The sequence below is a fragment of the Pomacea canaliculata genome, linkage group LG1 (assembly GCF_003073045.1).
Source record: "Pomacea canaliculata isolate SZHN2017 linkage group LG1, ASM307304v1, whole genome shotgun sequence".
Lineage (NCBI taxonomy): Eukaryota > Metazoa > Mollusca > Gastropoda > Architaenioglossa > Ampullariidae > Pomacea > Pomacea canaliculata.
In genome coordinates this window covers 14,223,222-14,249,741 of record NC_037590.1, presented here as the reverse complement: position 1 = coordinate 14,249,741, position 26,520 = coordinate 14,223,222, and the positions used below count along the sequence as shown (strand labels likewise).

Genomic DNA, 26,520 nt, shown 5'->3' with positions numbered 1-26,520 from the left:
GAGGATTTTTGTTATAACTATTAAATATTTAGAGCTATGTGAAAAACGACGAAATTATGGGAAACCTAATTGCTCTCCAAGTTCACTTTTTCTGCATCGCAGAAAGCTTTTGTTGATTGACTGTTTTCTTAACATTTATATGCTGCTACTTCTTTGTCAAAAAAACAAAAAACCCCAAGCAGAAATCATGGAAAACTTTATGAAAGCAATTTATTCCTGGCATATCATTTTACTGAATTTGTTGTGTTGTACAGTTGGTGAAACCTGGTGTTTGAGTGCAAAAAGACCCTTTATTTAGCTAAAGCTAAAATGATTTTTTTTTCATCTGAATTTTTCTAAGAGAGATTTTAAAAAAAATTGTTGTGTTTGTGTAGGTGTTCTAGGAAATACTAAACCTTATGCCCACTATTTTACTTAGTTTGGTTTATCTGCCAGTGCTTTTGGTACAAAATAATGACTTTCTAACATTGCTACAATCTCAACATCAGCTATCATTGTGTAGCTAGGCAGGCTGTAACGCTCTTATAGTGAAAATGTATTCTATTACTTTAAGATTATGCATCAGGCTGTTATTTTCCCTTTAGTGATAACAATATCTCTTCATTAGCAATGATCTGGAGCTTTTAAAATGTGCTGAATGCAAGGACACAATATAAGTGCAAAATAATGCATCAAAAAGAGACATGCAATGATCAAGACAATAGCAGACTATATTAATAACACAGTAAAATATGAGTTACTGACCTCTAGTACAATCTATACATCTTTAGGTAGGGTTTTTGAACAAAAGTGTCCAGCCAGAAGGCATCTACACCATCTTGTGGAATGGGCATTTAACTCCTTTGAGGGTTGGAGAATGTGATGCTGACTCCCACGTACAGATCAGCTTTAACATCTCACTCCCCTATCACTGCATTAAGGTCATGGAACAACCTTTACTCTTTTAAAACCTTTTTTTTTAATTTAAGGTATAGGTTTATGCAAACTAACCAAACATCAGTTTTTCCATGCAGCTAGTTCTGATTTTCATATTTGTTAGCATTATATTATACAAGAATATACTTGTGTTGGGGTTTGGTGGTAGGATATTGTGATGGCCCATGCAGATTTATCCCAATGCAGCCATTTCACGCTAGACTGCGTCTGAAAGACTATGTATACGATTAAGAAGGTTTTTTTTTTGGCATTTATTTATTTGCTCACAATGGGAGGCATTAACAAAATAGTGACCTACTGTACAAGGAAAAAAAATAGGTGTAGTAGAAGAAATTTCAGTGTCTTAAAATAACTAAACATTCTTTGAGAAATTAAAGTTGTGTCAAGTTGATTCGATTGCAAACTTCAAAGTACTGATCAACATTAATTTTGTTTTTTTAAAATCCTTTAGTGCCATTTGTTTCGAATCCTAAATGTTAACACGTTAGTCGTCATATGGTCAGATTCTTAAATTGCTAAATAAGAAGCATGCAGACGACTTCTAGAGTTTACGATTGAGTGATACACCTACAATCTAGACATGATACTATGGCAGCTTAGTACTTGAGTGACATGTTTACATGAATGGTGTTTCATTTCTAACAAAACAAGATGGTAAGTAACATTTTCATATTCACATTTTGTTTCAATTTGGGTATTTGCTTTAGGGGAAGTGTGGCCTGACAATGCGCCAAGATGCCGGATGTGGTGCATGACACAGACGAGCAAATTATTGAAGGGCTATGGGCTTCGTCTCAACAGTAGACAGGTTTAGACACTTCGCTGTGGGTGAAGTTTCTGGCTTCAGAGTTCAGTACTGAAGCAGCATTACACAGATAAAACACACCTTTGCAATTTATTAACCCCAAACAGTCTCTTTGAGATAGATGTATGTGATTTTTATTTCTGTGATCGACGTAGAGGCGAATTTCGTATCTGTGTAATTGCACAGCCTGCTGCTACTCTTTGTTTTATTGTGTAGAGTACATTTATTACAAACCTAACCAAACTGAACCGTCTATTTAGGGATCGTCGTTAAAGAAATCAGGTCAGCAAGATGTTGGGACTAAACTTCAAACAGCCAACACAATGCTTAACACAAAATAGGTTTCCAGCAAAATATATATAATGATAAGCTGTACATGAAACAGCTAAAAATCTAAGTGAACTGTGACGGTGGAAAATTTTACATGTTGCACAGTCATCTTGCTCAGCAGGACCAGGACTGGCATTATCCAGTCCGGTTAAATATCAAATCAAACATTCATTAAAAATATTTAGGTTTCATGCTGTTCAAACCTGCTTGATGAATAGACAGCATTTAGAGGACATTTACAGAGTCATGTGACCATAGTAAAAGTTAAGCTAATCCAAGCACAGTTTTTACACACAAACACAATATCCCTTCCCCTCCACTCCACTCTCAATTGAGAGAGAGAGAAAGAAAAGGCAGATGGTAAGAAAATAAATTGGTATTCGTATTGAAGGATATTTATAAGTGAAAATATCTGTTTCTTAATTTAAAATTTAATGATTTTTATAAACAGAAACATGCGTTTTATATAAGGGTATTTATAAATGAAAATGTATGTTTCATGTTTTTTGTAATTTTCCTCCTAGTTCTTTTCTCTACTCATTCATGCGCATATCTTTTTCATGATTATAGTTAAGATTTATAACAGTTTTATTTATTTATTTTGCATAACATGCATATTTTTTCCTTTAATTTTCATACAAATATGGATGCAAACTAATAGTCCTTTTTAAATTGTTCTAGTCTGTTTCCATAGAAGCCAAGTAAAATTATAGTATTAATAGGTGCCATTTTTCATCTAATGTATGTAGTCTCTCAGCTGGTAAGCTTGAATTATTCACGTTGTTTGTCTCAGTCATTGCTACTGCTTTTGTTTTCTTTCTCTCTCTACTTAGTGTAGTCATCAGTTTCTGTAAATTTTGAGTACTGACAGCCTTAATGTACACTTTCTTATAAGTCTGTAGTATACAGAGATGACCATATCTGTCAAGGTCTTTAATGTAGAAATCTCAGGTTACATTGGCCCACTGGATTTGGCCTTTATCTCTGCTCCTGGTCAGAAGTATGACATAACCATAACCGCATCAGATGCGTTAAAAAACAACCATTTGTTAGAGTTCAAAAGGCTTCTCTGATGGTAGAGTTAGGACTATTTGCTTTCCGACTCACCCAGCTGTACCTCCACATGCACACACCACTGCGTGGTCTGCAAGCAGTTAAATTTGGTGTCAACTTTTCTGGACTAGAAGTCGCGCCAACCTGCCCATTGCAGCGATAATGAATTACCTGCCAACCGTGGCATTTTCATGCATGTTTTCACCTGCAGGTTTTCCTGTCACCTGAGCCGACCCAAGTCAAACAGTGGCGGTCCGTTTATGAGGATGGAGTGTTAGTGCAAGCCATCATGAGCCTTCTCTTGAATAAAGATTCCTTGGTGCAAGCCGTAACGACGGAGGCCAAACGGGTAAAAGGCGAAACGATGTGTTATACAAATGCTAGCCTTTTAGTGCTTGAAGTTTTAACACAGGAAATGGTCGCAGATAGCTTTCAAAGGCAACGGCAGAAAAACTGCACTTGCATCTTTGGGGATACGGCACAGACGTGACTTCATCTCCAGCTTAATCAAGATCACGTGACGTGCGGTCAGGAAGGCGCTTAGGAAACATTTGGCAAGCGAAAACAGCGCCGAATGTTTGATTAAAACGAGTTAGTCATATAGGGCTTCGATCCTTTATCTTTTTTAATAAAACTCCCGCGAAGACGATGAGAACGCTATACGTGGGTTTGTTCAGAATAATGAGGCGCTTACTTTCGTATCTTTGATTTCTGTTCGTGAATGTACGCGTGTGTGTGCACGCGCACGCCTTCCCTTGTATACATTTAGACGATTGAACTATCGAATGACTGCAAACCTGTTGGCGACCCACTTAATCAGACCGTTTGAAAGGTAGGAGACACGTAACCATTAGCTCGTTGTCATCACCCTATGCTGAAATAGGAGAGGAGAGAAAGAATGACGATCCCAACAGTGAATAGGACTTTACACTAAAGAAAGTCGAACACAGTTGGCAAGACTGACTATCCAGGAAGCTGAAAAGTAGGCACCAGCAAGACATTGGAACTGTAGCTAAAGCCATCGCAGAAGAACAAGCGCAGCGCAGAAAAGGACACCAGGTAACGGCTTGTGAACTAATATCTTATTACGCTCTATTAGATTCTGATTTTCTGAAATATTTTTTCTGCGGGTTTCAAAAGAATCGTTTACAGATAATCGTTTCTAAAACCATGCAGACGACCTCTTCAAAATACACTTCATATCTGAAAACTAAGGCAGAGGCCACATGAGCACCCCTGATAACAAGGCGGGTACAAACCTGGTCTTCCGTGTCGCCGGCATCATTGAAATCGGAAGATAAGATTCACGATAAGGCGCCAGGAGGGTGTGAAAAAGTTGAGGTCATTTGCAAACCAGAATCCTCGGACCTCGGTTATGGTGTACGTTCACCGGTACCCGAAATTGTTCACAGTTTTCATTCGAGAATTTAGGCCAAGAGTAGGTAGTCTTTGCAGACAGTCCTCTCGTGCTCTGTCCGAAAACGGAGTGAAGAAGACCCGTTGAGCCTCTGATAATACTTGTAAATGTCAGCGATCTAGTTACCCAGGAAAGCAAAGTTTAAAAAAAAAGACAGTTTCAATAGTTTTTTTAAACTTGAACTATATGGGGAGCAGTGGAAGCCACACAAACGTTACCCTGATCTAACCGGAAGCCATAGACCATTGTTAAGATGATAACAACCGTGAAAGTAACAGTGGTCACAGTACACTGTGTTTTTATGTCCTTCAGGTCAGACCGAAAGGCATAATCATTCTTATCGTAGTCAACTTGAACTTAGAACGCCCTTCTCAAACTGTAATCTCGAACTTCAGGAAAAAAAAAAACCTATGTACATCGTCTTTAAAGAAAAAAAAAAGTGTACAGTAAAAAGATTTTACAAAAAGAGCACAGGGAACATATTTACGGACGGCGTCGACCCGTGCATTGTACCAGACACCTTTAAAGTCTGCGATTGGTGACACATTATCATCATCAGTCTCCTCAGTTCTAAGGGCAGGCTTTGGCACATCAGTGCTGGTTTGCATACAGATTGCTTTTTTTTTTTCCCCCGTTCATAATGTGAACGTTTGATCCCTTCACTTTGTGGAAATGTACAAGCCTATTATATGTCGAAAGCAGGTAGGAACATGTGCGAATGCCTTTAGGCTGTCGTGAGTTCATCGAATTCACATATACTGGAAAAGTAAGTCGTGGCCTAGTTCCAGGGCGGGTTTGAGGTCCTATAAGGCGAGACAAGCATGACGCTACCATACATGTAGTAGCCCCATAATAACACCTCACGAGCACATAAAGATCACCACGCCTCGTGGAATCGAAAACCAGAACAGTAAATGGGTGTATAGAATCGATGCGGGAAGTCACCTGGCCGTACATCGTCTTGCCTGCAAGGAACAGGTAGCAAGTGGAGTTAAAAGCTGACGAGCACCTTAAAGACTCGACACCGGCATGAACATGCACAGAGAGAGAGACTCCACATTACGAGGGCGTGTAGAGTCATCTCTTGGTCACTCCGGGTAGTGTCATCAGAGCTACGAACTGTCTAGGAGCTGCTAGCGCCACGGTCCATGGATTTAACGTGCTTCTGGTCAGTTAAATGATGTTGATGTTTGAATGCTTTATCTTTGCAACACTATGGTTTTAATTTCTCACATGGTCTTTGGCTATACGACGTTCGTTTTCAAGTCGGTACATTCAAAGATAGTAATGCAACTATGCGACTGATCATCGAGTTAGGCAAATTCCAAAGGTCTGACTTGATAATGTGAATGTGTATTCAGTGTCTCGTTTTAATGTTTGCTCTCTTTTAAACAGCAACATTTGTGAGTGTTACTGAGTTCTTCTGCGTCCAAGTTTAGATCCTAGTTTGCGGTCACGTGGAATGCAAACCTGCATGATTTGTCAAATTGTATCATTTGATTTACATATGTATGTTATTAGTGATGTATGTCTTCAAAAAAAAAAAGAAAAGGCGGAAGAGTTTGGTGTATGCAAGTATACGGTCATATAAATATAAAAAAAAATGCATTAACAGATTCTTTAGATCATTTTAGTAACGCTTTAGGTTATTTTTTACGCACCTTTTCAACGACGGTATTATGTTGATGAAAGAATCGCTTTTGTTAACAGTTTTTAAATAGTGCACATAGAGTTTTCCTTGTGGCCTGAAAAGGTTATTCTCGCTCTTTTCTCTCTGGCGCAGGCGCTCTTGAAGGTTTCGTTGTCTGAAAAGGTGATCATCTGTAGAGTGAACAGCAGGTTTTAACTCAAGGATGTATAGAGCTTTAGGACCTATGCTCTGAAGTGTCGTAACTTTGCTTGTGACAGTTGCTGTTGACCTGGCCAAATGGATACAACACAGTGGTAAGATCACTCAGACAATCTGGCATGCTATGTCGAAACAGTTTTCGCCATTATCTCTCCGCAGGATCTGAATATCTCAATACGCCTTACAGGCTGGAAGAATGTAAAATATTGTGTCGTTAGCTAGCAGTTCTTCCGTACAACTAGGGTGATTAGCAGCAGAATTAAACTTGCTGATGGCGCTTGTATACATATGTATGCCTATGTACGTCTGCGCGAATAATGAAGTGCACTTGGGTGCACCATCCCATAGGGGTTTGAGGGACTTTTCGTTCCGCAGCTAACATCAGAGCTGAGTGAGACAATAACTTGCTGTTCAGCTTCATGATGGACTGTGATCGCCTTCTGGTCTTCAAAGCAGACTCCACCACGGGTATGTGCACTGCGCTCTCATCCAGCACTCTTTCTCGATCGCGCTTGATGATGATTTGCTGCAGCTTCGGATGTGTAACCTGTTAATAATACATAAATGACATTGCTATGGTGATGCCATCAGTAACCGTTTTCAAGTAACAAATATAATAGGCCATTTTAGCAATCGTCACAAAAAAAAAAAAAACACACGAGAAAAGAATGCACTTAAAAAAAATGTTGTTTACAACTAGCTTGTTATAGTTATTTTCGTTCCTTGTGTCCTAGTTACAGGAAGTGGGACCCATGCATCATAATATCCTGTTTTCAGTCGTATATGAAGCGTCACAGGCGCCGCAAGTTAATTCACAAAACATCTGTTATACAGGACTGGGTGTTCTCTGCACAATGCTTGTTGACAGGTGCAACATAGTGTGCTGAAATCCTTGTTCATACGGAAAAGATACGGTCTCTCTATGTGTGTGTGCGTTTGTATGAGTGAGGGAAGGATACGTTTTTTCTCAGTTCGCCTTTGATAAACATATTCACGTCGATTGTGCAGCAAGAATCCATTTAGAAACATCGCACGAGCAGCGGTGTACAGTTACAAGTTCGTCTGTTGACAAGATCTTTCATCTTGTGTAAATCACAAGTTTCGTCGTCTTGAAGTGAAAAATTCGGATTAAAGCAGTGGGGGGAGGAAGTGATCACCGTGAAGTACAAGATCCTTTTCTTGTTGTATATCTGTTGGTAAACAACAAGAAACGATCTAAATCCATTTAAGATGTACTTCGCAGACTTCACACCATATTTCCTTTAAGTGTTAAATTGTGTTGTTTCTTCGTGAGGTCTCACCTGGAAGAAGAGCTGCAGCGTACTCTCGTGTTGTCAGCAACCAACACCAGCAATAATTTATGTTGTTGCAGAGCTTAGAACTAACCGGAAAATGTCTTGTGTATTACTGCGTACAAGTCCTCATATATTAGTCAGACATGTATCCTATTCAGATAAACCCCATGGGGCGAGTCATTATGGCTGGGAAATGTTTTGTGTATGCTGTATATAATAGTCATTCGCTGCTTATCGACGTTCTGAGAAAGGCATCCGTTTGGTAGAACATCATTAGTGCAATCATAGGGCGTACTTACATGTGGGCCGTCGTTGTTTTACGGTGCTTGACTTTTAGTGTTTTATTGGTATACTCATATTATAATATTGCATGCTTGTGCAAGTGCTCGAGAGAGTTTTTATCATCTCTATATGCATTACCATTGTGTGTGTGTGCGCGCGCGCATGCGTTTGCGTTTTTATTTTGTTATTTTTTGTTTTTATGGGGTTGTGGTGCTTTTCATTGGACGCAATTATCTTGCATAGATTGCATGTGCCTGTACGTATGAAGCGTTTTGCGGTAAGGGAAGGAAGATTTGTGTGTTGAGGTGATCGCAATCTTTAGTGCCCAGCAACGACCACCTAAATGCCTGAGACAACACTCATCGCATTCCTCATGTTTAGAAACTGACCCTTACCCTGTCCCCTGTTAATGCACAAATCTGATGCCACGCGTGTAGACTGAGACCAAGTTCAATATTTCAGCGAAGTAAGTATGGCAATACATAATCTAGGTCTTCTTGGGAATAAAAGATCCTGTTTCAGACTTTGCATTCTTGCTTTAATATTCGCTGACTTTTCGATGCTTTGATAACACCGATTGTCCCTTTCCACTCACCAGATTCCGACGGATTGGCAGCCCACCAATAAATTAGCAAGAATGAGCTTCATTATGCATATATGGTTCCGGTGTGATTGGGGGCAAGAGCTCCTCTCCCTCCTCACATCCTAATGTGTTCGATTAGGCCTGGTACAGCGACCAGCACGGCACAGCTTGGGGAGCGTTTTGGCAGCGTATAGCTTCGAGACCAGAGATGTTTCACTTCGTCCTTTGAGCGGACTTGATGCTGGAACTTTGAACACGTAGTACATACACGAACCCTGACCTGCCCACTTGCTGAAAGGCATACGTATCGACCATGCCATCATCGATTTATTTCCTTAGAGCACGGCATCGAGACTGCGGTAAAGGACAGAGCTGTAGGCATTCATAAGCATCACAGTAAATAGAGAAGCACGCCGTGGTGAACATTTAAAAGATGGGCAGAATCGCAGTAAGTAGATTGGGTGCTGACAAGCTAGGCCCCGGCAGTGTGTGCCGACGCTCCGTCCATGGAGCTTACTTGCATGGCACTTAGTGTCAGAGGGAAGTTAGAAACCGTCAGATCCGTTTGTTCGGCGTTTTTACAAGTGTGTGTGTGTGTGCGCGCGCGTGCACGTGCGCTTGTGCTTATTTTCGTGTTTGTGAAAGTGGGTGATTGAGCATGTGCATGTATCCATTATACGTATAGTTGAAACGCATTTTATTGGAGTATTATATATACGTTCGTTGATTAACATGCTTTCATTGTATTCACATTATGTTTCTTTGTGGAGTTTTTTGTTTTGCTTTGTTTTTTATTTGTTTTTGGTTTGTTGTTGTTGTTGTTTGTTGTTGTTTGTCTTTTGTTTGTTTGTTTTTGTTGGCCGGGTTGTCCTATTGTAGTCAAACTATTTCCGTGTATTGTTTTAAAGTCTCAAAGAAGAGTTGGATTTAAGGCACCGATCTGTGTATGATCTAACAATTTAAATTATCGTCAATTACAATTATTTACAGCATCCCTCCAAAAGTGCATCTTTCGTTACTAAAACCATCTATTTCATAGGGAGGCCACAGTGGGAGTGCACCAGTGTAAAATGAACTCTTGTTTATTCTTTATATTTTTCAGGAAACCGAGTTGCCTTTGGCATTTCTAGCATTCTGAGTATGAGAAGCAGCGTTTGGGCTATCTGTTCCCTGACATGGCAGCTGCAGGCCAACTGCACTGTTTCCATCTAGTAGGCAGGTCACTCTGGAGACGAATTTTATTGCTGTTGGTGTTGTGCTTATTTATCTGGAGCATCACTGTCATCAACGTGACTTTCATTTACTCAAACAACCGGCAACCAAAGGAGAGCGCTGTTTTGCATGTGAGTATTGCATTATGCATTTATGTAAAGTTCAGACTTTCGATGGACTTGAATTATAGATAAACTGTCAATGGACTTGCATGATGGTGATGATAACAACAGGGATAACACTGATGGGGACATGATGGTGGTAGGGGTAATGGTGGCGGTGGGGTTTTTACATGTGGACATGGACAAACATATTGACAGTGAATGCCACTGTACTTCGTATAATGGATGTATCGTATACCTATTGTAGGCATTAACTGACATCACTTAAATGATAACTGAAATGTTGATACAGTGAGCGTCACTTTACTGTACAAAAACTTCTAGAAAATGGTGAAGGTAGTCCGTAAATATTTCGATCGTTGGGAATGAGATGTTAGAGCCTGCACTTTTTTCGGGGCGAGTATTTTGGCGAGGGCGGTATCTGTCTCTTCTCCCTCGTTGCCATACTTTCCCCCTACTTTCTCAACGGTAGGACACATCCAAGATGTCTTTCTTTGCACCTTTCCCCTAAACTACATTTTTTCTGCAAATGCATCACGCGACACTCTTATTAACAAATAAGTCCGACCACATCACTGACTTAATTCCTTTTTGGTTTTTTTCACGAAAGTGTATGGGGGAAATGATCTTAATGAATCGTACCAGAGCAATGTTTTAGAAGCTATTACAAATAAACATTTCTTTTGTAACCGAAGATGTAAGTGGACATATTTAAGAAAAATATAAATCATCTGAGCTTAATTTACTAGTTTCACTGGCGCTCTCGCTGACAGGTTTCAGTAATGCTTAAATACGAAACATTCTGGTTCAGTGTTCAACTGATCTTCAAGAATCTGATCTAATTCTTCAAAGTTCTTGATATCTGGCCAAAAAGAATGCAATAATTTTCATAGAAGCTCTGCCTTGTGCATCCCTGCTGTAAAGACATTTCTTTCCTACCGAAATGTAGATCGAACTTTGCGCTTAGTCGATGACGATGTTCTTTATAGTTCATGTACATGTAATTCAACGCTAAGTGTTTTTACAGTTAGCACATTGTGTTGCACAATGTATGCTGAGTTGTGGCAAATGTCTGCTTTATTTACTACACCTTGCATGTAGCGCGTGACAGCAGACGAGACAGGAAGTGTGTTTTGACAGACACGTGTGGATACGCAGATGAAAAGTGTCGACGGTGGCCAGCAGCGATACCGGCTGAGCGAGCTTCAATGTCCGTGTTTGATAGAGACGTCACAATAGGCGGAAACCATCGGGGCAAAAAAACAAAAAAAAAAAAACAAAATCGTGAAACCATAACAGTTTATGACCCGTCACAATTTCTGCACCAGTGGATACTAGCATGGCCAGTAGTGAAGTCGCTTAGGGGAGCGTCGACTGTTATAATTATAACACATTGGTGTGTCACCATTACAGGGATGATCACAAGACCTCGAGTTATTATATTGTAGAGGGCCGGACGTGTCAGGAGACGCGTCACGAATTAGCTTAATTCCAGGCCAGGTAATTATAGGTAGGCGGGGATCAGTAACAGCGGACAGTGGGGGAAACCTTTCTGTCCGATTTTACGACCTGACAGGGCGCCGTGACTTAGGAGGGGAGCGAGAACTAGAGCCGGGGGTGGCAGATGTAGTAGGTACGGGATTAGCGCGGTAGGCAGTAGTAGCGTTAGTATTAGAGCGATAGCGTTTGGGCACAGGTAGATTAGGTGACGGGTAGTCACGTGTCTGCTTAGTATATAGTTAGAGGTAGATGTTGAGTCGGGGCCTTTCTTCCCAAACACATTACAGTAGCAAGTCTGTGGGGGCCCGTTCTACAAGAACGTATTGCGCTGAACGGAGACAAGAGACAGCGCTGACTGCTGGACGATACGAGCAGCCGTGGCCATTGTACAAGCACGTGTAATAAAGGTTCGCACACCCGCTGACAAGTTCCTGCCTTTTGGTTGAGTGTTGGACTGTTGTTGCAACCATACAACCCCACCTTACCACTCGGTTACAATATTACATCTCATTCTGGGTGCATCACCACTCTCTGGATCTGACACCTGTTCACAACTATGGTTGTCCAGGTTTCCTCCTTTCCCCAGTTCTTCCACGGTGCCTGATCACCAGGTGGAGACAGTTTTGTTTTTTTTTAATAAAATGGCTGATAACAGCAGAAGGGATCAAGACTAAATATGATTTTAGCAGGGGATCGATCATGAGTGCTTATTAACAGTGCCATTGAAATATTCCAAAACATGAATGGACATAGACTGATACACGGTCCTACATCACTGTGATTTTAAATGCAGTGTAGTCATTAGAACACATTTTTAAGTCTCAAACAAATGTGTTAGGAAAAAGAAACATGGTGCAACAGCCAATATGTAAGTTTAATGGCATGGGTTTATCATTGCTCAACTGCTTTTTGCAGAAAGAGATACTGAAGTTGAGCCAGGAATATGTTCGAGCCCTGGCCCAAGAAAATGCTGATATTGTTGATGGCCCTTATGCAGGACGTTTCACAGCGTTTGGTAAGATATGTTAATGATAAGTATTACCTCCCCCTCCCCACATGTATGACTGAATCACTTGTTTTATATCAAAAGCATTTGAGAGCATTTGTTCTGATAGTGGGGATGACAATATTCCTCAGAGATAATGACTTTAAACTTTATGTAAATTTTATGTAACTGCCACATTTGCATAATGTTTGTGTATTCCACATCTAGTGTAACATGTGATGCCTACCCCTAGTCTAAGTGTATTTGAGGCAAAGTTTTAGATATTGTGAATATTATTTTTGATCAAATAGTATTGGTGAGGCAAAAAAAAATAAGTAAATAAAAGGTAAAGGTGATAGCCTTGTCTTGTAGAGTATTTTCTTGCTCATGTAGTAGTTAGCTGCATGCTTTACTCATCAGAATTAAACACATAGCTTGCTTGTATGCACAGACGGTATCTTCATATCTAAGATAAGGAGGCGGAAGTTGTAATAAACTGCATGTTTATTTATATGCTCTTGGTACATTAATAATCATTTATCTTACTGGTGGGCATTTAATACTAAACTTTGGTAAGATATTAAGTCTTTTGATGTGTATAGTAATAAATTGTAGGTTGAAAAAAATCTATTTTAATCTAAAGTAAGAATAAGGACCACTTGTACTCCATTTTAAATGATGTTGGTATATTTTTTCATTGTTTTGTAAATATTATACTGTTTACTGCTTAAGCCGTAAAGTTTTTCTTTTCGCAGTAGAGTACAGAGTGGTATAACATTAGTGTCCAGTCAATAAGCATATTCTATCTTCACTCCTTGGCTTCAGTTTTTGCTTTGCACTTCAATAGTCCATGAAACAATTTTATTTTATCACTTGAGGTATGATTATTTGAAAAATAGTTTTAGATTCTTTCTACAGATGGCAAATGAACTACATACTGTCAGAGTGATATAGGAAGACAAAGAGAGTGTCATTATTTTTCAGATCTCAAAAAGACTATTGCAGTGTTGTTAGAGAGCATACTGGTTAGGCTGGAAAGGCTTGAAAACTATCTCAACATAACAAGCAATGGAACATTTTTGCAAAATGTGCCTATTGTATCACCAGAAGAACGACAGATAATACTTTCTGCTCAAGGTAACTAAAGATACTAAGTTTGTTTTGTTTTTTTTAACCTTGGCTTGATAATTTTGTATATTTGTATTTCTACAAGTAAAAGGGACTTGTTTTATGTCTTTCCATATTCATTAAGTATGCATACATTGTTTTGCATATGTATACAAATGTATACATTTGTGTGTGCATGCATGCTCATATGTATGCATGTGTGCTGTTTAAATTCAGGAAAACTAAAATGTAAGTGATTTTATTAAACCTGTTGATCTGTAAAGGTGAAAGGGCATTTCTTGTTGATGCGTTGAGCATTTAGAAAAGTGGCTGCAATTTATTTTTTACAGACCTTCTTAGTGGTAAAAATGAAAAGTGTGAGCTAACAGATGATGACAAGAAGATTTACCCACACTGTCCAAACAAAATTGAGGTAAAGATTATTCATTATTCATAGTTTTATTTTCTTATACAAAAAGTATATCTTTATAGTTTTTCTAGCATAAACCTTCATATCCTTTTAAGGATTCAAACTTCATAACAAATGTGAATGTTTCATCTGTTGCTTTATTATTAAAGAGAAATAATCTTCTGTTTCATTTGTGACAAAGAAATGTTTGAGTTTGAGGCTGTTGAAGTCGAAAACATGTATCACACTTATGCAGTCTACTAAGCTGTAGGAAGTACAAGTAAAAAAAAAAGCTGTAGATGGTGTACCTATTTTTTCAGAAAATACCTACATGCAAGGATTTACTTAAAGTGTACTATTTTATTCATTAAGTAGTGCTAAATCACTAAATAAATTGATTAGAAAATGTTTAAGTGTCCTGTTAAAAGATGTAAACATCTGACTATCCAGCATTTGTTTTCAAAAGTGATGGTCTGTGTGGTTTGACTATGAAGGTTCTGCTTGGTTTCTTTTCCGCATGTGCTGACAGTGGATGAGAACTATGTGGAAGTCTGACCCTTGCTATGAGGCCCATGGTGTGGATGGATCAGAGTGTTCTTTTATAATGTATCTCAGCGAGGTATGATGTCATGCCTGAGCAAGAAAATGAATTATTATTTAAGGAAACTGTGAATACTATGACATATTACAAACATAGACAATTGTGAAGAGCATTTGTTAAGCTGATATATTTAGCGAAGTTTGAGGAAAATTGGTAATTGTCTTTTGAAGAAAACTAGCAAGAAGGAGCATTTTCATAATTATTGAATCGGGAGATAAATCATGTAGTATTACTTTATTTTAATTTTACTGGTTTACATATGTAGTAACTGAGTACATTTTCCATGTTTAAATTGCCCATTGGGACTAATAAAGCTGCTCATTGTCATTGCATAATAATGTTTTTGTTTAGTATGCCAGAATGAGGTTTAGTCACAAGTACTAATTAAATTATGCAGTATGTGAATTGGTCTTTTCTTGATGTATAGGTCTGTGCTGGACTTGTCATATGCTTTTTTAAATTTTGATATTTCAGGTAGAAGGTTGGTGTCCCAGAAAAGGATGGAACAGATCAAACCAAACTTTGTCTTTTGAGCCAAAGAGATATGTGAGCCCTCTCTCTCTTTTATTAAGAGTTTACACTGATTTCATATCAGCATCTATTACTTAGCATGCTTTTCATGCCTTAAACTGACTCAAAATGCTGAGTTTTCATTCGAAATGCCTCCAGGCCAACATTACTACTGAACTGAAGGGTCTTTTAGATCTGCTTGTGGATCCCAATGAACGACAGGGATATGCATGGATTCGGATGCGCATCACACGACTGTGGGATAAATGGGTGAATGGCATGCAGAATCTTGCTTCAAAGCAAGATCTTAGCAGAAGAACAAAACATAAGGTATGAAAATACTTGTGATTAAATTTAGTCATCTAGTTTGGATGCAATTTAGGATTTTTTTAAGTATTTAAATAACCCAAAGCTTTCCAAGTCCCAGATTAGTGTAAACTTAATTTTCAAGCATGTGTATGTAACTGTGCATGTGTGAAACTCCGCATGCATTTATAAGTTACAGGTTTTTCATGAATGTATGGTGGATATTTAAAAGTAGGTTTTTCCTCTTCTGAGTAAGTGCACTTTGGCTTTGTTTTCTTAATGTCCAAATGATGTTAACTTTTAAAGCCATAAAATTTCTAGAAAGTCACTTCAGTATGTTAAACATAGCCCGCTGTCAAAAAGGTTACAATACACTTTCTTATTACCTATATGCAGATATTTATTACATATCATGAGGAATAAAGCATATAATAAACTCAGTTTTTTCCAAAGTTAATTGTCATGCTGGATGTCAGACTAAGTGAGAGGCTCCACAAATTATCCAGTATCACTTAGTAGAAGTTAAGTATGTTTATTTTAAAAGATCTTTACAATTATTTTTCTTAAAATTGTTTAAGTACCACTCTAGGATTTAGATCATTCATTTTCTTTACAGATTCTTGTACATCTTGGCTTGCTGTCCAAACAAAGTGGCTGGAAGTTTGCAGAAATGCAGTTCAAAGGTATGCATTCCTTTGTTAAAATTAAAAATGCAGTGCTGTGCTGTGAAATATTGTCGTGTTATGATCTCAAACATTACAGAGTGAGATCTTTAGTGGCCAGCAGATGAATGAGAACTGGTGACAGAAAAGAGCTTCTTAAATTGCTTATGTTCAGCATTTTCCTTCTTTGAAGCTCTTTTAAATTATTTCTTTTCTAGGTGGTCCTTTAGGGGAGCTGGTTCAGTGGAGTGACCTCCTATCAGTCCTGTACATCCTGGGTCATGAACTCACCATTACAAGTGAAGCAGAGCAGCTTGTGCAGTGAGTGGCATGAGCCTAACATTTTAGCAAACCTCCATGTCTCAGTCCATGAACAGATTAATGTTCTGGGATTAAAGGTCTGTTTGGATGAACATCTGCAAAACTGACTGGATAAAGCTCAGTGCAAGATGCCCCAAATATTGCTGAATAACCCCATTCTGTTTTAAAGATACATGCCTAGAAACATCACCGTGCACAGATAGAGTTCAAAATTGTGATGTTGCATTTATAGGTAGATGCTTTGACTGGGACCTTCATGACATAAACATATGCATGTACAATCTTGACCACTGTGTACTTGATCTCTTTCTGGGCATAGTGATGATTATGTATATCTCGATAACAGAAGGGGGTGTTAACCCAGATTTGGGGAAGTAGAGTCTTGCATTGAGATTTACCCAGTCCTTAGAAAAATATTCTGCACCCAACTAGACCACTAAAGATGGATGTGTTGCTAATTGTTTGTGCAGCATACAGCTGATCAGAAATTTCACTCATTGTACATGGAGTTGATATATATGGAATTGGTTATTACATTAACTAACTATTAACATGATTCAGGTTGTGAAAAGTTGTAATGATGATGAGAAGAAGTAGATGTGTAAAGTGTATTTACCCACTGTATAACTAGACTCAATGTGCAAATAAAAGCAAAACATGTTTTAAAAGATATAAAAATTTAGATTCAAAATTGATTTGTATATAGAGACCTAAATATAGCAACAAATATACAGACACAACATCAAAGTAAAGGACCAGTCCTGTCTTTCTGGTTGATATTTAGTTTTTTTTCTGGAATATTTTGTGTGGTAAATGCTGTCTGTAAATTGTCTTACTGTTCTGAAAAATAGTATAGTATATAGGAAACAGAGTTTTAGAACACCATACTGTGAGGAAATGGGAGCTTTCCTTATTTAAAGCACAATTTGTCTTCAGATATTCTCCACCTATTATGGAAAGTTATTTGATGTCAGGACACTGGTGATTTACTGCACATTTTTGGCTGCTATTTTGTTAACTTAGAGCTAACAAATTTTGCATGATGATAATTGCACACAGGGCCTATTGTGTTAATATATTTATCCATGACACTGACTTAAAGCTTATGTTTCCTGTTGATTTCAGAATGCTTTCAGAAGTTCCAGAGGCAAAGACACCATGCCAGACAAGGAAAGAACTGCCAGTTACCATTATCTACACAGATATTGTGGGACTTATTCAGTTTAAGAAGAGGGTCAAGGCAGGATTTGCAAAGTTTAGGTGAAGAGAGACAAGTTTTGAGAAAACGTGAAAAAAAATAAATATGAATTGTTGTTTGGGGACAAAATAACACACATGTTGTTTGAAGATAAATGTTAACGGCAGCATAATTCTTCTTAATAATGGTTAGCTAAACCTCCCTATTAAGACTTACTAAAATCCACCAAAATCAGACCATAACTAAGAGAGGTCCTGGTAGGGAAATCAACCAGTCTGCTTTCATTCCACAAACCATGACTTCAGACACCTATAAATTCAAGTTCATTCATTTACATATTCAAAAATAAAGCTAAAAATTTTATCATAGTGCTTTTCTTTTCAATTTTTGCATTTATTTGGCCATGCTTGCTTATTCTGCCATTGTTGCACTTGATTGAAAATTTATAGGGGAACTAACTCTCTAAGAAGTGCAATCAATCAATACAGGAGTACTATGGTTTCTTTCAAGATGTAGTTTCTTTCTTCTACATTATTTCAATGTTGCAATGCAGGACAAATGGTCAGCAAGAAGTACTCTATTTTAAAATGTACTAAATACATTTCAACACACGATTTCTGCAAAAAAGTTTTTTTAATAGACCACAAACTTTCAGTCATAAGTTGTGTTGGGGAGGTAGTCATAATAGAGATGATGCTTATATAGTGAAATACATCTATGAGATTGTTTTGGCCATATCTAAGAGGGGGTTATAATAGAGGATCTTAATGAGGAAATTGATAGCTGGAGTCCTAATCCTCACATAGAATTAACATCATCAGGAATAGCACCTTGTGAAAGGTTCTTTGCCGCCCAGTAATATTTCCCCAACTGATGTTTCTGTTTCTGGTATATTACATGCACAGCTGCCTATTCCGCATTCTGGACTCATTTGGGACAGAGCCAGCGTATAACCATCATGTCTTTGCCAAACAGAACAAAATTCTGTCATCATGGGGTGGTTTGGATCTTAATCTTCGGCAGTTCTTCACTATGTTTCGTAAGTGTTTATTATCTCAGTAGATTGTACATGCTTGTCACGCTAGAGTTTGTTTGAGGACTCTTGATATTTGTGAGGTTCTTCTTGTCTGCTTCCGAAAAGAATTTTATTGATTTGTATTATTGTAATTTAATAGATGGCCTTTAAAGAGCCATCAGAAACTCTCACCTTCAATTATGACTGCAGGCTTTTACAGCAAGCACTAACAAATTTTAAGGGCTCTTGGAAAGCATTCTCAGCACATTTCTAAAGTAGAAAGATCATATAACATTATCTTTAAATGTGTTCTTTTTCTTTAAATAAAACCAATAAAAACAGCAATAAAACAACAATAAAAGGTAATAATGTCAGTGTTGAGGTCCTATTACTATAATCAGGTTAGCTGTAAGGGCAGTAGCTTGTACATGGTTTATCACATCTAATACACTCAGCATATGGAAGATAGCACTGAACTGTCACTTTCTGCAGCCTTTTACCTGTCCGAGTAAATCAGATTCTCGCTGTCTTGGTGACTACAGGGAGTTTTTCAGTGACAGGCATAAACAAAACCAGCCACCCATCGTACACCACTACAGTACTGAGTCTCCCTAACAAAAAGATATACTTGGGAATTTATAATATCGGAAAGTTACTTCCAAAATGTACCTTCGTTTCTGAAGCAGATACTTTTTGTATTGTTGCAGCTCACTCGCCAGACAACTCTTTCATGGGCTTTGTCGTAGAACATCATCTCAATGACACTGTGTCAGAAGATCAGGAGCGAAAGAATATAGCGCTTGTGTATGGCAAAAATGAATACATGTGGGAAGTAAGTACATATTTTTTGTGTAGTGTAACTCTGTTGAGTCTGTGTGTATTTCATCTAGAAGCAGGATTGTGGATGTGTTCATATGTGTGCACATGTACACCTACATGTTTAATAGAGAGGTAATACAGACCAAAGTGATCCTTTAGATGGGATTTTGTCAACTTGCCATTGCCAGAATAAACTTGAAAAAAGGAATTTTAAGTCATATAATTAAAGAACAGTGTATTTGAGGTTTAAGATTTTGTGGAGTTCTTATTTTTTGTGTTCTAAGTGTATGCATCTGTGTATTCAAAACCAATGCTGTTCAGGGTAAGAAAGCATATCTGGATGTCATCCACGAGTATCTGGAAATTCATGGGACTGTGTACCAGGAGCAAGGAGCTCCATCCAAGCTTCCTCCATATGTTGTCAATCATGGCATCCTTGCCGGCTCTGATTTGCATACACTTCTGAGAAAAGTGAAGGTAAACATGTTTTTCTGTCTGCTCTGGTATACTTTGAGAAAGATTATTTGTTCTGAGTAAAATTGCCACTGTTGTATGTCACAATGTCGAGACAAATCAGGAGTTACTTCTTGACAGTAGGACTTACTACAGATTAATGTACACTTGATCATTGGGTGTGACCAGATCAGTAACTGCTATTTCTGTTTCAGGTATTTGTTGGCCTAGGTTTTCCTTACGAAGGCCCTGCACCACTCGAGGCTATTGCCAATGGAGCTGTTTTTCTGAACCCACGCTTCAATCCACCACATAGCAGCAGAAACACTAAGTTTTTCAAAGGGAAGCCCACTCAGAGAGAAGTAGGTACCAAATTGCAGAAAACAATCAAATGTATATTTAACTATAGATATATTTGCAGCTGTTTGGGATATTTAATATTGCTTTGCTATTTACATTTATTTTTGAAAATCATATACTTTACATGCAGGAGGAAGAGACATGCATATGAGTTTTTGTTTTGTTTGTCCTTGCTACATTTCTTTGACTTTACACATTTTTTTAATCCTGGTGTGAAAATATGGAGGTGTTATTTCTTATCAGTTTTTCTTTGTTGAATTCTATTTCTTGTTTGGGCGATCCAGTGGCACAACAGGTAGTACCTGTCACCAATATAGAGAGGATTGGCTTTCCTGGGTTCAGCTTTCGTCTCGGGCATACTGTTCTTTCCCTGCGTGTGGCATCTGTTTACAGGGCTGGCTGCCTTGCCATGATATAGTCCTAGTTTCTGGCTCAGCGTAAAACACTAATTCTCCCCACCCCCTTCTCTTGTTTGTTTCTTCAATTTCTAATGTGCCAAAGATTTTTGTGAATGGCAGATAATAAAAGGAAAATTTTAAGGCAACGTGATCTAATTAACCATATGTCAAGAGTTCTGTTTTGAATGTCTGTAAGCAAAGTGCATTTTCTTTTAATACGATTATAGTCTGTCAAATATAGTCTCCATGCAAAGTCTGTTTCAGCAAGTATCATGACAGCAATAATATTATTGTTATATAAGTGTGTAATGATTGCTGTTTCAGGTCACTTCACAACATCCATATGCAGAAGTTTTCATTGGCAAGCCACACATTTACACCATTGATATTAACAACCTTACAGAGGTTCATGAGGCAGTACAAGCTATTCTCAGGCAGAATAAGGTAGTGGTAGTGTTTGTCAATCTGTTAAAAACTAGCCTGCATGCTTTATTGAAAAAACACTTATAAGGGACCTAGACTTGCTCCTCTAGATCTTTGTGGTTACTATTTGTTGAACGTAAAAAAAAATCTCTTGTCCATGAATCCTTTTGTCTGATGCCTCTTTAACTGCATGATTTTCACTGCCAGTTTTCTCATACCAGTTTTCTGCCTACACTCCGTATGAGTACACAGAAGAGGGGATGCTGCAACGAATGTCTGCCTACATTCAGCACCAGCAGTTTTGTGATTTTCAGCACCAGGTGGCCAGATGGCCTCCTTCATCTGCTGTAACATTCCTCTTGGCCCAGCCTGGCTTGTCCTGTTCTCAGGCCTGCTGGGCTAAAGGTGTGTCCTAGTAAACCATTATCCAAAAATATTTTTTTTAATATTAGATACAACTAATTTCCTTTGGATTTACAAAAAAAAGAAAGTGCTGCTTTACAATAGACTGAAATAGATACAGATTATTTGAGCTTACTTTAAACTACTACTTTGGAAAACTGATTACAAGCATTTCTTGATTTTCTTGATTCCTTTCTTGTTTGACTACCCCTAATATTTTTTCAAATGGTTTGCAGATTTGATCTGTGAGCCAACTCATTTTTTGGAAAGCAACTCAGAGGCTGCCCTGAGGAATCACAGCATTATCTGCTCTAGTTCCAGCCAGTCAGCAAATATATACTACCCTGCGTTCAATGCTGAAACTGGAGCGTGCATTGTTCAGGAGGACGAAGCACTGTTCAGTTGTGTTGGAGGTAAAGATAATATTCAGCGCATCTGTCCTTGTCGAACTTACATCCCAGGACAGTATGCCTTATGTGTGGGATGTGAGAGGTGATATCTCTTACTTTAAGTGTAAGAAGAGTACTGTCTCAGTACAGTAACTTATTTTAAAGGAATGCAGATAGTGACCTTTGGACCTTAAGTGGTCATTCTTTTGTGCAGCCATATTCAACATGTTTCATTCACAGCCAAAGGAGATGGTATATGCCAGCTTTTGTTCCAAAGAAATTTTAATTCATGCAGTCTCATGAATGTGCTTCAGTTTAGCTGAGGAAGTACAGTTATTACCAAGTTTATGATTTTTGCTTGTTATTGGTAAACATTACACAGGAGATGGACTGTGCAATATAACTTGAAATGTGAAATGTTTAAACTGTTTTTTGAATGTGGATAGTTTCTTTAACTGTAATTGTTGAATTAATATTGGCTTCGTTCAAAGATAAATCACATTGTGCTTAGAAGACTATAACTTCTTGAACATTGCTGCTACATCCAATAAATGCAGTTACCTAATTATTAATACTATAAATGTAACTGTTGTTGTTGCCATCCATCTTCCAGAATTGGAAGTTGGTGCAGTGTTTGTAAGATGATTTCATAGTCTGTGGACAAACTCTGTGCTGGATAAAGTCTTTCATGTTCTTGAATATTTGTAATTAATCTTTGATGTTTTCAGATTTTTCTCATCGCTTTATGTTCTTATTCCCATTTGTTTTTGTGTAGATTAGACGTGTCTCTGGTTTTGAGCAGATGAAGTGTCTCTGAAAAGTGATGTATGAATGTGTCATTTGAAATGATCAAATGTGAATGAATATCAGATGAATCTTTATTTACTTTAAATTACATTTTATTTATTAATGCATCTAGGAGAAGGGAGGCAAGTTCCTTCAAGTTTGTCTTTTGCCTGAACAGAACAGGTGATACCAAGGGTATTTGTACATCATTCTTTTGCTCTTGAATGTGTGCACATTTGATTTTTCATTATGAACCTCTTTGAAGAAGATTCCTTACTATTAATATTCATCATCAGGCTGTTATAAGAGAATTTTTGCTGTGTCTGACAACTTAATACTGAAATGCTTTCTTATTGTGTATGTTGTGCTTTTCACAGCAAAATAGACCTAATTTAATGATGTGTTTTATCTTACAGTAGTCAATAAATCATGGATAAAAGAGGATGGTACTCATTGTCCATTCTTATTTTAAAGCCATTCGACTTATGTGCATTGTGCACAAATTTGTACTAACTACTGTTCAAATTTTTGCTACCTCATCAGTAGACATTTTTTATAAGGGTGAAACACTCTGTTGAGCTCTAATGCAAGGAAATTGTAATGATGTTGTTGGTGAAGGAGCATCATGTCAGTTAATTTCAGCTTATCTGCCTTCTTCTATGCCTAATGTTTCTTTTTCCTTTTTGCTTAATTTTAATTATTTGACAGGTCACAATGAGCAAGAAACATCTTAATATTAGATATTTGTTGTTCTTGCAGACTGCCTTTTAGTAGTGTTTTTTTTATAGTCCCCTTCTCAACTTTGAAGATTTAAAAAAATTAAACTAAAGGACAATTTTGGTGAATGAAAAAATGTGGAGTTTTCATTGATGAAAATGCTTTAATCTATGAAGGCAGTTGTTCCTTGCCTAGAGTAGTATATAGTCCAGCTGTTGATCAGCAGCATGTCAGTGTCTGAGATTAGTTAATTTAAACGTGTGTTGCTAGTAAAAATTTGCTAAAGTATTTCTGAAATCAAGTCCTGCAAATGTATAATGAGCTTAATATTTCATGAGGTTTATGACAAAGTGAGAAACTAAGCTGTGGTGATATTTAGAAAGTTTTATTACTTTTTTATTTCAGAACTTGTCTGTATAAATTTGATTAATTTTCTGATGGCTTACAATCATATCTTTAGCCTTTCTTAACAATCTATAAAGTTAATATTGACATTTAATCATGATAACTGCACTTAATGCTATTTAATTCCAATGTTTAAAAGTTATTTATCTTTATTTGTCACAAAATCAGGATCATTATAGCAATAGATTTTGTATGTTAAATGGCACAGGGAAATTCTGCAGTCTAGTCAGCATGCACATGATGTCCTTGTTCCCTGTCCCCAAAACCAGCTAATGATAATGCATTCAACAATATTAGTGATCAGGTTATAAAATCTAAGCATACAATCTTATGTTTTGAGTGTCAACACTGCCCATGTAATACAGCATTAACCTCTCCCCAGCAAAATTTGTACATACTTTCTATTTCTGTTTCACCTTAGTGCTTGCACATTTGGCAGATGCCTATTCCTTTAGTTCATATAACTACGTAAATGTAATAAGAAGAGGTTTGCCTTGATGGATAGCATGGATTTTAATAATGCCTCTATATTACTTCTTTGCTTGGATGCCAGCTTGTTGGAATTCCATAAAATCATCATCTAAAAGTCAGACTCACAATAACTGTATGGTTAGGTTTCAAGGACAGACTCTACCAAGTTAAAATGTAGTCTGTGTGCAGATTCCTTTCTTAGATTGAATGCTACCAACATCTGCTGCTGACTTTCCTACCTTAAAATTGGCATCAAAAATTTTCCACTGAATAAGCAAGTAAGCAAATGTATGTGTATGTACAGTAATTGGCAAGTTTGTAGAAATATTGTCAGTGTTATCAGTGAATTCTCTGCCAGAATTGCATGAAAACTGCAAATTGCTTGGGGGGTATTATTTGTCAGCATAATCAAAAGAATCTGTGATGATGAACAGTACACCAGAACATTAAATGCACCTCCTCAGCCATGTGGCATGCTGACAGCAAAGGTTTCTAAAACCTCCTCTTTTAAATATTTTATGTTTTTATAATCATGAACTTTCTAAACCAACCTGTTTTAGATGGTAACCATTATTAAATATTTCCATTTTGTGTGAAAAGAGAGTGCATAAAAAAGGATTGCAGTAATCATATCTGAAAAATATATTAACTTCTTGTATACATGTATAAAGAATTATGCCATTTATAAATGTAATTATCTTCAAAGGTTTGCAGTCAGGTTTTGTCAGACTTCTAGTATTAAATATATTTATAGTATATAAATATATTATTCTTGACGTATGAACACTAAATTTTCCACTTTTTTTTTTGTTTTGTTTTTTTGGTACAAAATATTATTGGAATTTTAGAGTCATAAACAGATGTGGAAATATTGTAGACATTTTTCCTTAAACCTTTCGAAGTTGCCTCAGGGATTTTCTCTCTCCCCACTTTGCTTATTTCATTGCAGCCTCTTTTTATTGTCCTTCACCTTTATGTATTTTATGCTCTTCTTCCTCGCTCATACTGTTTTCTTCTTTCTCTACTCTCTCTCTCTCTTGCTTTTGGTTTTTTTTTTTTTTCATTTTCCCAATCCCATCTTCATTTCATCATTTATGGCTGTGCATAATCAAAAAAGAATTCTTTGATATTGACATAGCATCTTTGTAATGATTCCTGAGCCCATTCCTTGCTAACCTTTATTGACTTCGTTACATGCACATGTATACATTTACACATTCGCAAATGCAGACTTTCATTATACATGTGTAGTCTTTACTGATAAACATTCTTTAAAATGACTACAGAAATCAAAACTTGCAGATTTTTTCATCTTATCTGGAAACACAGTTTTTTAATACTTTAAAATTTTAAGGTGCATCTTATGTAATTTTCATATGCATTTATGGATCTGTGCATTAATGAGAATTTCTAGCTTTTCATTTTTCGAAATACATTTGTGTGGTGTGTGTCAGAGTAATATTGGTGCAGTGGGCTTATGTCATTGCTGCAGACACTTGTACAGAGTCTTCTGTGTGCTTTTTATTGTTTTGTAACTGAAGATTATGACTGTAATTAGCCCTATCTTCATCATATCTAATATTCTTCCCACATCTTGATTGCTTCTAAATGCATTCTTGTTCTTAAATTTTTTATCAGGTCACAGAGGACGTAATCAATTTCAGATGTAAATTATACACAGTGACCAGTTTTCATGTTTGCCTCATCCTTTATTAGATTTTTCAAAAAAAGAGTGCTGTTTTAATGCACCAGTATCATTTTAGAATGTCCTTTATGTGTGGCCATTCACAGTATTGCTTTTGAAATGTCAGAAAGCATTCATTAGGGCAGCATGTGTTCTAGAATAAAAATATGTTTGTCATTTGTGAAATTGCAAAGAATTCCGAACTTACATTTGCAAGCTGTTATTGGTTTCTTACATACTTTGTTGACCCTCTAAAATGTGAATAATCAAGGTCTCAAGTAGAAAAGTTAGAGAAGTGAATGTGGGTGGGCTTCATTAAATTAGATATCAGCTTACAGAAAATGCATGGTAATAATAAAAAAATTTACAAGAGACATGGATCAGATCTGGTACAACAGGTATTTGGAATTTGTTTCAACTCAAGAGTACCTGTTTTCTGATGATTGTCTTAAAAACATTGCTCTCCTTATAGCTGTCCTAATAAATACTGTGGTCTTTTCGATCATTTTGTTAATTTTTTTTTTTAGAATGCTTGTGGAAATGATCTAATATTGCATTGTCACCTGAAATTAGTAAATGGTGAAAATTTTAGACCTCTAGGATGAAAGGATCGAGTGGGTGAAAAATCGATTACAAAAACACACTAGACAGATAAGCAAACACATATACATGTAATTTAAAAAAATTTTAAGTGTTTAAAAATAACAAAATTAGT

The 26,520-nt window shown here is 37.2% G+C and overlaps 1 protein-coding gene across 3 annotated transcripts; it reads left to right on the top strand.

Annotated features, from left to right (window-relative positions):
• Positions 1 to 1,460: 1,460 nt before the first annotated feature.
• LOC112565538 (alpha-1,6-mannosylglycoprotein 6-beta-N-acetylglucosaminyltransferase A-like) lies at positions 1,461 to 26,307 on the top strand. 3 transcript variants are annotated; one of them, XM_025241023.1, is made up of 19 exons: positions 1,461 to 1,590; positions 8,566 to 8,998; positions 9,653 to 9,893; positions 12,300 to 12,399; positions 13,354 to 13,506; positions 13,827 to 13,909; positions 14,415 to 14,504; positions 14,961 to 15,032; positions 15,156 to 15,326; positions 15,919 to 15,985; positions 16,183 to 16,285; positions 17,411 to 17,545; positions 18,389 to 18,522; positions 19,206 to 19,330; positions 19,639 to 19,794; positions 19,986 to 20,132; positions 20,853 to 20,972; positions 21,173 to 21,356; positions 21,590 to 26,307. In XM_025241023.1, exons 3-19 carry the CDS (start codon positions 9,726 to 9,728, stop codon positions 21,847 to 21,849), a joined length of 2,268 nt encoding a protein of 755 aa, XP_025096808.1. In that variant the 5' UTR covers positions 1,461 to 1,590; positions 8,566 to 8,998; positions 9,653 to 9,725; the 3' UTR covers positions 21,850 to 26,307. The 3 variants fall into 3 exon arrangements, with proteins under 3 accessions (XP_025096808.1, XP_025096797.1, XP_025096817.1); XM_025241012.1 differs by lacking the exon at positions 8,566 to 8,998; XM_025241032.1 differs by lacking the exons at positions 1,461 to 1,590; positions 8,566 to 8,998 and adding an exon at positions 7,197 to 7,439.
• Positions 26,308 to 26,520: the final 213 nt, after the last annotated feature.